Here is a 12,428-nt window from a genome sequence, read left to right as displayed (position 1 = left end):
TGTACTTGGTACAATACCGCAATGGAAGAAGCTATGGCGATGCAATATCCAGCACCCGGGGGTTCTTAATTTATACATGCCCCACGATGATATGATGTACTAACATCAACCAAATAAATAAATGAAACAATGTAATCTTTCCATATCTGGAGTAATAAGATTGGCTAATTAATTTCTTGGGAGTATGTGTGGTACCAACTAGTAATACGCCCTCCGGCTCAAATTAATTATCGCCTCTCATTCATTCAAATGTGCTATGTCCGGTTTAAACCTGCGTCAATTAAATTGGGCCGAAGTGAGTAGTAGTACATATATAAATATCATGCTCCATCAAGACATATAAGTAAGTAAATTTATAAGAGGAAAAACACATCCATATCTAGGATATGCTTATTAATAGCTTTGAGATCTATTATGCACATATCCCGTTAAATGTCTTGCTTTTGCCCAAACGGATTTTCCTACATGTTTTGGTGGACTATCTTTCTAAGTGTACTACAAATGCATATAGCGATAAGAAATCTTGAAGCTATTGATACATATATCCTGCCAAATATGCATGTTTGTTTTTCTCTTCACAAATAATGGATGTAGTTGCACGTCTTGGTGGAGTATGATATTTCTAAATCTACTATCAATGTATATATATAAGAAATCTCAGAGCTATTAATAAGCATATCGACGTGCGTATCCTAGATATGCATGTGTTTTTCCTCTTATAATTTACTTATATGTCTTGATGGAGCATGATCTTTATATAGTATATACTACTCACTTCGGCCCATTTAACTGACGCAGGTTTAAACTGGAAGCACATTTGAATGAATGAGATGCGATAATTAATTTGAGCCGGAGTATTAATATGCATGGTGATAAGAAAGCTCAAGTTATTAATGGGCATATCCTGATAATATGCATGTGTGTTTTTCTGTCTTTACAAATGATTATACTTGCATGTCTTGGTGGATGGCAAAAGACCCGCTACTCTTGGTGGTGTAGTATGATATTCTTATTGTGGAATTGCACGCTCTAGCTAGTTCTACCATAAGATCGATCTGATGTAAAAAAAAACTAGGAAATTATATTCAACATCTTCCCTCACGTCTAGGTCGATCGGTGGGCCTTTTTTTTGGATCTCGCACGAGGCTTAGATGTGTATCGTTCGATTCTTTTAGGGATGCCACAAATATTTATTTTAAATACTGCATTGGTTAGGATTTGAATCCAGGACCTTGTAGGTCTGAGGCAATGTGGAATTGCATGCTCTAGCTAGTTCAACCAAAAGACGGATATCATGGAAGATGGATCTCACGGATCCTTTACCATATATGTTTCTCGGATTTGGATTAGAGTGGATATTGACCGGTTTCGAATTCGAATGTGAATATACCGGAGTGGGGATTTGAATCGAAAATGGGGCGGACTCGGACCAGAAACAAAAATTATTGGATATATGCTTTCATCGGTAGATAGTTATAGTTACTAACTTTTTTGAGAGGGATTTAAACTTTCAGTGTTGTATAGTTAACATAAAAGAGACGCAATATGCTAAAAATCGCGCACTGATACAAATGTAGAGGTACACATGATCACCAAATGAATTTCCTGAGTCAATAACTACTAATCTTGTGAGATTGGCCTTGGCTTTTGACTAAAAAAATAGATTATCCGGTAAAAACCTTCAGATTATCTTAATTAAATTTTGGATAATCCATACCGCATGCTATTTAGTATACCATATTCTATATAGTATCCGGAGCACCACTTCGGATATCCTTATCCGCCGGATACCTTAAAATTGGATATAGATGCCTTAAAATGGATCCGAGGCCGGTTTCGGAGCGGAAATTATCCTATCCGTTTACACCCCTTGATATTATATTCACCGAGAGGATTGCGGAAGACTCGATTACGAAGTTGATGAAGAACTCGAGCAAGGCTTCGAAGCCCGTCCGATGAACTCAAGAAGGGATCCGCCTCACCGAGAGTGTTGCGAAAGACTCGGTGGGCATAGCTTCCCCAAATTGATGGAGATCCGAAGGCATCCACGGACATCGCTTAGCCTTCTTACTCCTTTAGGGTCGAAGGCACAACTCCTCTGCAGTGTTGCAAGCTTCCATGCTCCCTGTTCTAGTAGGACTTCGTCGTCACATATGAAATCATACCAGGGTATTACCTTCGATGCAAGAGTATGTGAAAAACCTCCACGAATGGAGATGGGAAAGAGCCAACCAAATGGCTGAATCACTACTAGGAAACTGCATATCTGTGGCGCACGTTTTTGACTTTCTGTGGGGCATATCAATATGGGCGCATATAGCAATATGTGCCACAGAATTTTGCTAAAAAAATAAAAAAATCATATTTTTTTTGTTCAGAAATAATATTTGTTCAAAAAAAATTTGCTCAAATTTCTTTTCATTCATATTTTGAAAGAGGTTTAAAAACATTCAGAAAAAGAAGAAAAAAAGAAAAAAAGAAAAAGGCAAAAAAAGGAAAAAAATCGAATTAAAAAATGTTCAAAAAACGAATAAAGAAAAATAAAAAAATAAAAAAAACCGATAGAAAAAGAGACCGAACGAGAGAGGAACCAAAGAAACTGAAAAAATTGAAAAAAACCACACGGAAGCTTCCAGAAATTTCCTAAAACTGGAGACATCTACCGCTAAATGGGCCTCAGCCCAAATCGCCCCGTTAGCGGGCGGGGCGTATTAACCCCCGCTAACGGGCGATGTATATGATTCTCCCCACTCTCCCAGTACTTTGGCACTCCTCCGACACTTCATACGAAGGTCTGATATCCTAATTTTCTCTCACAGAATTTCCCGAAACAATTCTGTTGAATTCCCGAAACTCTTTCGGTCACTTCAGAACATTTCGAAGCTACCGGAACACTTTCGATAATGTTTCTCTCTCATATCAAGTGTCAAATCAATTCCATTGTATTATTAACATGGTCTTGATACTCTCATGATCTAAGGATTCTATTCATAAGATTACACATTAAGATAAGGCTTGTGCTTCCATAGACCTCCAACGCTCACAATGCAAGTAGGCATAAGAGGCACTGAATGTAGTTCTATCAAGAGGTTTCCGAAGCGTCCATATAAATATCCGAAGAACGTGTGCGTTACAACATTTAAGGATCCAGAGGCCAACTATAATTTCTTTTACACACGGTGAAAAATGCCGGTGCCTTGGAATTTTCTAACTATAGACCGCAAAGATAAACTAGTGAGGTACGAGCGCGGACAGGCTAAATAAGAAGCGAAATACGTAGATTTAATTCATCAAACCGCTAGAAGATCCCTCCAAGGAAAGATCTACCCAAATGGTCTCTAAGGTTACTTTCATCAGGGTCTAAGCAAGATAGAGTGGTTGATTCTTGTGCATCTAGCATTGTGGCAGTGTCCATACACCACGTCCCTTGTTTTTTTTTACTTGGGCTAGATCGAGAGCTCCCACTCCTCAGTATGGTCCGCACTCGCATTATGGTATCGCTGCTTTTAGAGATGTACTCAGAATTTTTTTTATGTGTAAAGGTCCATTTTCCCCTGCTCACATGGTCCAACCTTGGATCACCCTATGATCTACAAGTTCTTAATCTAAATATTTAAAACAACAATTAGTTAAATTTACAATTTTCTACTTAAGGCATGTCCAAAACAACCACAACTAGTACACACCCTTGGTTGGTAGCTTATAGCCGGGAAATGAACGATGAACATTCACCAAAATCATCCCTAAACTTGTACTAGAACTGTACGAATTCATCGAATCTCATGGTTGATTCGATTCCTCGGGTGTAAAGTTTGCAAATACGGAACAACCCAGGGGGCTATTCGCAGTCCCCACCGGCCACCGTCACCACCATTTCCACTCCTCTCCAGATCCACCCTTCTTCCTCCTCCAGCCTGCTTCCCGCCTCAACTACCTACCTCGCCAGCCAGCCAGATCCCGCGAGCTCCCTCCCTCCTCCCATCCTCTCGCGTGCGTGCGTGCGTTCGCGCGCGCGCCCCCCGAGATCTCAAGCTGGATACCGTCGAGAAGATCGTCGAGGACTTCGCCTCGGACATGGCCCTGAACCCCTTCTCCTCCGGCACGCGCCTCCGGTGAGCACCAAGATTTCCCCTTTCTGACCCGTCGCGGTTCCGCGGCCTCGGGGCAATGCTGTAACCGGGCTGATTCCGCAGGGACATGATACGGGCGATACGCGCGAGCAAGACGGCGGCCGAGGAGCGGGCGGTGGTGCGGCGGGAGTGCGCGGCGATCCGGACCGCGATCAGCGAGCGGGGGCAGGAGGAGCTGCGCCACCGGAACATGGCCAAGCTCATGTTCATCCACATGCTCGGCTACCCGACCCACTTCGGCCAGATGGAGTGCCTCAAGCTCATCGCCGCCGTCGGCTACCCGGAGAAGCGGATCGGCTACCTCGGCCTCATGCTGCTCCTCGACGAGCGGCAGGAGGTGCTCATGCTCGTCACCAACTCGCTCAAACAGTAGGGCCACCCCGACTCCCTGTCTTTGCAATGCTGCTGCTTTCCGCAGATGTCATGCCGAGTTTTGAGTAATGCTAGTGCTTAACATTGGGCAGAGATCTCAACCACTCGAGCCCCTTCATCGTGGGACTCGCCTTGTGCGCGCTCGGGAACATCTGCTCTGCTGAAATGGCCCGGGATCTGGCGCCTGAAGTCGAGAAGCTGCTGCGCAGTAGGGATGTTAATACAAAGAAGAAGGTACTTAATTCATACCGCAGCTCGATATCTTGTTAGTGAATCCAGTAGAGCATGCCCAAATTAAGCTTCTCCCTGTTTATTACAAAGAGGATGTTATTCATGGTATTCTTCTCCCTGTTTATTAGGCTGCTCTGTGCTCTGTAAGGATTGTAAGAAAAGTACCAGATTTGGCAGAGAACTTCATGGGTCTTGCTGCATCATTACTCAAGGAAAAACACCATGGGGTTTTGATATCCGCAGTTCAGCTCTGCACGGAACTGTGTAAAGCCAGCAAAGACGCACTGGAGTACCTAAGGAAGGTAAGGACTTCCTTTTACCCCTAAGGCAATTTTTTACGGTAAGTGGATTAAGACCATCATCAATAATTATATTTATGTTTGTAACCCTTCATGTCATTGCAGAACTGCATCGAAGGTTTGGTCCGTATACTTAGAGATGTCTCCAATAGTTCTTATGCTCCTGAGTATGATGTTGCTGGAATTTCGGATCCTTTCTTGCATATTCGAGTTCTTAAACTTATGCGTATGTTGGGTCAAGGAGACGCAGACTGCAGTGAATATATGAATGATATTCTTGCTCAGGTGATTGCTTAATATCTATATTTGGTTTCACATGCACAAAACTGTCATTTATTCTCCATGCATATCATGATGATTTAGTCAGTTCCTATTGCCTGAGTTTTATCTGGTTTCTGAAATATCTTGTGTTGACCTTCCACTCAGGGGATATGCTTACAATGTTGTAGATGTTATAAACACCATGAGCTCAGTTTTGCTCTTATTAGGGTCAAGAGCAAGCTTTGATACTTAACCTATTACTTCTTGAGTTCATATTGTGTTAATTACTGTATGCTGTTGTTCCTTTAGGTCGAGCTTTGGGTAGTACTACTACTAACCCATAAAAGATTCATATTTCCTTCCCTATTTACTGAATTTTTTAACCACAAAGTGCCACTTTTTTTGGTTTTTATAATTGGCTCTTGATTGAATATTACATTGGATAATTAACCGTGCCATTTTTTTTCCAGGTTGCCACAAAAACTGAGTCAAACAAGAATGCTGGAAATGCCATCTTGTATGAATGTGTTGAGACTATAATGGGCATCGAAGCTACTAGTGGTCTACGTGTCCTGGCTATCAATATTCTGGGTAGATTCTTGTCAAACCGCGATAATAATATAAGGTTATTTTTCTTTTATTTTGACATTGGTTGCTTATTTTCTTTAAGATAATGTGTTTGCCACTTTGCCGAGACTTCCTTTTACCTTTGTCATGTACCTACTAGTTGTAATAAGGAAGTAGAGCTCAGCTGTAACTTATGACTGTCGCTTTAGCTATAATTATTTTCTGGTGATGATACATCAAACAATTGGGTCTCTGCTTCTCTCCTAACAATAACATCAATAAAATGTTTATCCATCTGCTCTGTTCAATGCTAAAATTTTCACTGTTCATATTATTCTTGTACTTACAGATATGTTGCTCTGAACATACTTATGAGGGCCATTACAGTAGATACACAAGCCGTCCAGAGGCACAGGGTGACAATATTAGAGTGTGTAAAGGTAACAATACATAACTCTGTCTAATATGCTGAGTATTTGTCTTGTACTGTGGCTTGGGGGCCAATGTAGTACAGTACCATAATAAGGACTCTCTTGTTCATTCCTCTTCCTCGACAGGCCCATACTTATGAAGTTTTCAATATGCTAGTATAGTCCTTCCATAGAAAAGGAGAGAATTTATCGTAACTTCACTTTGTTTCCTACGATGTTTGTGTTTTCCTCATCATCTCTTTCTCATCTGAAAAGAGGAAAATGCAGTTGTTTCACTGCTTCCAATCATGTTTGTGTGCTTGCTAACGCTTGATACATATTGTTTGGGGGCATTAGTCAGTTTGGATAGTACTGCTCTTTCACAGCAATGTTGTAACTCAAGGCTTACAACATACTAATGTGCTCCCTCCGGTCCTTTTTAATTGACTCAAATTTAGTACAAAATTGTACTAAATCTGAGTCAATTAAAAGAGACCGGAGGAATAGTTGCCAAAAAAAAACACCATACTGATGTATAAGTTTCTTAATTCTCCACTGTACAAGAACTCAGTGCTGCAACCTTGCGGGTTGTAATCAACACTTCCATTTATTAATGCAGGAACATTAGTCCCGCTATTTTGGCTTTTAACATTCTGAACCACCTGTGCACTTTTCAGGATGCCGATGCTTCAATTCGCAAAAGGGCCCTTGAACTTGTTTTTTTGTTGGTTAATGATACAAATGTAAAGCCTCTCACCAAAGAGCTCGTCGACTACTTAGATGTAGCTGATCCTGACTTCAAAGAAGATCTCACAGCCAAAATATGTTCAATCACTGAAAAGTTAGTACCTATTTGTTTGTTGGTTTCTGTTTGTCTCATGGCACTTTTAACAAGGTTGCATCTCTAATAGGTTTTCTCAAGAGAAGTTGTGGTATCTTGATCAGATGTTCAAGGTTTTATCCCTGGTAAGTATCAAGATACAGTGGAGCTATCCTATATCTGAAAGGTTTGCATTCCAAAACATATTTGTGTTGGCAATGCAGCCTTGTTGCTGCAATGCTGTTAGAACTAGTAAGAAGATTTAGCTATGATCGTTGCTTTCTTGATCTGTTCTAAGGAAGTTCATGCACATATTACACACTGGGAATAGCGAGTGAGGGCATCACAGACTATCACTATGAGTTACCTCCATTGACAATAATGCATAAGAATATCACATGTTACAGAGAGAATTTGATTTTGCAGTCTACTGGGAGATCTGTTTGCAATTGGTATATTGTGATACTGTTGCTTAAGTGGTTCCAAACATTTGTCATAACTTGTGTGTCCTGCATTATCCCTTGCCATTCTTCACCAGTTACCTTACCTCATTCTACAAATATGCACACATAAACTTTGAAGAATGTTAACAATTAGTTGAAATCACCTGCAGACCTGCTATCACAGAGAAAGAAATCACTGGTTGCCTTTTGCACACATTTTATCCTATGTATTGGTGCAGTTTTTTTTCTGGATTGCACAAAAACCTTTAACATATACAATTCTTTATTTGTGGCTAGAAAAAATGAAGGGACTAAATTTATCGAGTATAGCGGCTAAACCATTTTGACATCGATTTTCTATATTCATATGCATTAAGGATACTGTGCATAGAATGTTAAACATCATGAAAACTTACTTGGTTGATTCCCAGACAACTGCTTATAATCCAAATTTCTTACTATTTATGGGCGTTTTTCACGTGAATACTATTGAATATATGATGGGACATATACATACGTCCAGTTCTCCAGGTTAATTTTCCTTAATGACCAACATATAAAAGAATCTGATTTCGTTTTGCACTCTTATTGATTAACAGGCTGGAAATCATGTGAAGGATGATGTATGGCATGCCCTTATTGTTGTAATAAGCAATGCATCTGAACTTCAAGGATATGCAGTGAGGTCATTATACACGGCCTTACGAGCATATAGTGAACAGGTTTGGTTCTTGTTTTTGTACTTTATAATGGATGCCTTCCATTCCGTTCCACTCAATATCTCATTCTACCTGAGATTTGTGTAACTTTGTTGACATTACATGTTTACACAATAGGGAAGTCTACTGAGAGTAGCTGTTTGGTGCATTGGAGAATATGGTGAAATGCTAGTGAACAATGTTGGCATGCTTGAAGCTGAGCCACCAATCACGGTGAGTGCACATTCTTGTAGGCCACGTTCTTGATGTTTTGAACTTTGTAGCTGTTTCAGATTTCAACTACAAAAGCTGGAACATTTATAAGTCGCATTACTGTCTGATCCACCATTATTGTTCTCATTCTCAATGATTGTTGGCATTATTTCTTAGCAAAACATTCATTTAATTATTTGGTGTTTAGTCCAAGAGAATTTAATTAGCATGAGTAAATTTCACTGTGGGTAGAACAACTTGTGAGGTTGGTTCATCGGAGTATGGAACCCTATAATTGTTTGTTTTGGTGACATAACTTGATTATTGGGCTCTATGTTGGTCCATTAGACACCAGTTGTTCTATAGTGATTGGTGAGCATCGGGCCAGTCCCATGAACTTTTGCAAGGCTAATATTCCATCTGTTAGCATTAATTTTCTATGATATTGTTGTCAGACATCATGCCAAACATGTTAACTTGTCCAGGTAACAGAATCTGATGCTGTGGATGCTGTGGAGCTTGGTTTTAACCGTTACTCTGCAGACGTGACGACTCGGTCTATGTGTCTTGTTGCTCTTTTGAAGCTCTCCTCACGGTTCCCATCGATGTCTGAGTAAGATATCTTTCAACTTGGCCTCATACTGTAGTTGCGTAACTTTCTACTGTACAAAATACTGGCTCAAAGCTAGTTGAATTTATTCTTTCGGTTCTCCTCTATTTGCAATGTTCTCTGTAAACCATTTTCCCATGACTTCTAAGTTTGTGCAACTGTGCCAACTCTTACAAGTGAGCTTTAACTTGCTGGATCATTTTAAGTATGGAATTTTTTCTGTCACTTACTGAAGAACTATGTAATGATGTGTTGATTTCTATAATTTTGGCATCTGCGTTAACTTACCTTCTGTACAAACTTATATCATAATGTAACTAGTGTTAACTACTGCCAATTGCTGCTTATATTATGTTACTATCTTAACAGGAGGATAAAACTAATAGTTGCCCAGAATAAAGAGAATATGGTGCTTGAACTACAGCAAAGGTCAATTGAATTCGGTTCCATTATACAAAGACATCAGTCTATCAGGTGGTTTACAGAACTTGTAAATATTACTACATAAACTTTATATTCTATTCTGGTACTCATGACTGGTATTAACTTAGAGAAATATGGTATAAGTGCAGGTCATCTTTGCTTGAACGTATGCCTGTATTGGATGAAGCTGCTTATCTTGTGAAGAGGGCTAGTGCTACACAAGCAACTACTCCAGCATATAAGCCTGCTTCACGAGTCACTCCTGGAGACCTTAAGCTTCCGAATGGTGTAGCGAAACCTGCTGCAGCTCCTTTAGTTGATTTGCTTGATTTGAGTTCTGACGATGCACCGGTCCCTAGCACTTCGGCTACTACAACACCTAATGATTTTCTACAAGACCTTTTGGGTATTGGTGGGACAAATCTACCAACTGCAGGTATTTTTTGTATTGTATTTGGATATTATTCTCATGGACTTCCCTTGTTATTTTTCTTCTCACTTGACTGAAATGGAGCAAAGTACTTTATATCTAATTTCCACCCACGTCCCTCCTCTGACGTTTACTTTTAACTTTGCTACAATTTGAGGATGCTACATGTTCAGGGCCTTGCTAAATAATTAACTAATTATCATCCAAGCCTGGAATTTAGTTTTATGTCTCTTCTCCAACTATTTTTTCAACTCCCTGCTTGTTGCTTGCCACAAAAATGTTCGAGCCAAGCTTGCTTGTGCTTTTTTAGTAAGTTGCGTTGACACTGTAACATTTATATTTATTGTATTGCAGAAAAGTTCACATTTGAACTTCTAACATTAAATTTCATCTTTGCACTTCAATTATTATCTCATCTATCAATTGTTACGTTCTTTTTTCCTGCTATTACCCTATCCTCACCTTAGACTTAATAAGCTCCTTCCGTCCTGTCCAGGAGTACCTTCAGCGAGCACAGATATTCTGATGGATCTTCTATCCATCGGATCGTCTCCGTCACAGAATGGCCTACTAGACTCGACCTCTCCTGGCCAAGGTAAAGATAACTCTGATCGTAACAATTACCTTATTTCTGTTTCTGTAACCATCGCTGAACTTTCAAATACTTCCGTAGCAGAGAAAAAACCTGTTTCTGCTGTACCTCAAGTTGTTTCTCCTGTACCTGAACCTATTGATCTGCTCGGCAGCTTGTCATCAAGTGCATCTAGTTCTGGTTAGTTTTTTTTTTTCCTTTTTGGCAACTTAGTTCTGGTTAGCTGTTTGATGCTATCCGTACCAGTTGCTGCATCTATATCTGTTTAGCACCATTGCCGAATTGTAAGCACTTGTGCAGCAGGGACTAAATCCAGCACTGTTGTACCTCAAGTTGTGGATCTGCTCGATGGTTTGTCAGCAAGTACATCTGTTTCTGGTTAGTTTGGTTACAGTTTTTCTGCAACCAAGAACCGACTATAATACTATGTTTTTTAATAAACCTCTTATTCTGGCAGGACTTGAAGATGCACTCCCATCAATAACGGCTTTCCAGAGTGCAACTTTGAAGATCGTCTTCGATTTAAGAAAGCAGCTTGGAAAGCCACAAGAGACTACCATCCATGCCACTTTTACAAATCTGACATCTACTACTTACACAGATTTCATTTTTCAGGCAGCTGTTCCTAAGGTAACATCATGGTGCTTTATATTGTATTCTATGTTTGAGCTATTCGTCTGAGTTCCCCATCTGTGTTGGTAAACTGCTGGAAATGTTTCTTATGCCGTCCAAATCGGAATTGCAGTTCATTCAATTGCGACTGGATCCAGCTAGCGGCAACGTTGTTCCAGCCAGTGGAAAGGGTTCAGTCACACAAGGGTTCAATGTCACCAATAGTCAACATGGGCAGGTATAGGCCTGCATCCTTCACTCCGGGTTCATCTTTTATGTCTATTATTTGATTGAACTGCATTTGAAGTCCTCATCCATACAACTTCCACATACTGCATGGGGAATTAACGCTTATCTGCTTGTCGCACAATGCTAGTAACTTTCTGCATAAATGAATACCTTTTGATGCATAAAATGGTTCCTGCTTCATCGATTGCCATGATCACAGAATATCTGGCTTTCTCTTCAATGTTTTGGACTTAAACTTTTTTCTGCCTGATTGTTATGGCTGAGCTATCTTTGGTTTCCATATCGTGATGTGCATGCAGAAACCCCTTGCCATGCGTATACGGATGTCGTACAAAGTGAACGGAGAGGACAGGTTGGAGCAAGGTCAAGTCAGCAATTTTCCTCTTGGATTATAGTCTGTTTGTGTGTATCATATACTGTATTATGTTGTGATAGCTGTATTAATATGAGAGAAGTTTTTTATTTGTTATATACTTATCTTGGGGGCTCTTGCTCCCATCTGAGGTCACTTAAACAAAGCGGCATGTATGTCCATCATTTTACCAACATATATTGTATAGCGGTAGTAGTAGTAGCACACATTGTATTTCATGTCTGGTGCAAATCACACCTGAGGATATTATCAAAATTGTTCGGCCTCCTCCCTTGAGTTATAGCAGCAACAAAGGAAAAGCTGAGGATATTGCTTTCTCTTTGCAAATATTTGTAATTTTGTTGTAATTTACATATTTAACTTAGATAGTTGGGCCTGTTTGTATCGGTGGTATTTTCTTTGTGTGAGCCTGGGTATTTAGTTCAACTTTGAGCTAGATAATCAAGTTCACCCACTAATCAATGATCAATTGCCTACACTGCAAAATGACACACAATGAATGATCGGAGTGCTTATTTCTACAACTATAATCTTGTCCCTGCTTGAGACATGACCACGATGTGGAACCTGAGCCTGAACATGACAGACCATTCTTGCATTATAGTGTGGATGATCGGAATGTTTACTTCTACAATTATACTCCTGTCCCTGCTTGAGACGTGACTACGGTGTGGAACCTGAGCTTGTACATAACA

The 12,428-nt window shown here is 40.1% G+C and overlaps 1 protein-coding gene across 4 annotated transcripts; it reads left to right on the top strand.

Annotated features, from left to right (window-relative positions):
• Nucleotides 1-3,861: 3,861 nt before the first annotated feature.
• Nucleotides 3,862-12,001, top strand: LOC124693471 (AP-1 complex subunit gamma-2-like). Of its 4 annotated transcripts, none has more exons than XM_047226945.1 (20): nt 3,862-4,112; nt 4,194-4,499; nt 4,595-4,736; nt 4,862-5,035; nt 5,138-5,317; nt 5,764-5,918; nt 6,210-6,300; nt 6,948-7,111; nt 7,182-7,236; nt 8,133-8,255; nt 8,370-8,465; nt 8,930-9,057; nt 9,424-9,528; nt 9,627-9,913; nt 10,404-10,502; nt 10,584-10,679; nt 10,800-10,877; nt 10,957-11,129; nt 11,245-11,349; nt 11,660-12,001. In XM_047226945.1, exons 1-20 carry the CDS (start codon nt 4,075-4,077, stop codon nt 11,753-11,755), a joined length of 2,691 nt encoding a protein of 896 aa, XP_047082901.1. In that variant the 5' UTR covers nt 3,862-4,074; the 3' UTR covers nt 11,756-12,001. The 4 variants fall into 4 exon arrangements, with proteins under 4 accessions (XP_047082901.1, XP_047082902.1, XP_047082899.1 ...); XM_047226946.1 differs by having other exon boundaries at nt 10,581-10,679; nt 10,803-10,877; XM_047226943.1 differs by having other exon boundaries at nt 10,581-10,679.
• The last annotated feature ends 427 nt before the right edge of the window (nt 12,002-12,428 follow it).

Source organism: Lolium rigidum, chromosome 2 (assembly GCF_022539505.1).
Source record: "Lolium rigidum isolate FL_2022 chromosome 2, APGP_CSIRO_Lrig_0.1, whole genome shotgun sequence".
Classification (NCBI taxonomy): Eukaryota; Viridiplantae; Streptophyta; class Magnoliopsida; order Poales; family Poaceae; genus Lolium; species Lolium rigidum.
Note: the sequence above shows the minus strand (reverse complement) of the source record. Positions and strands in the feature narration are given on the sequence as shown.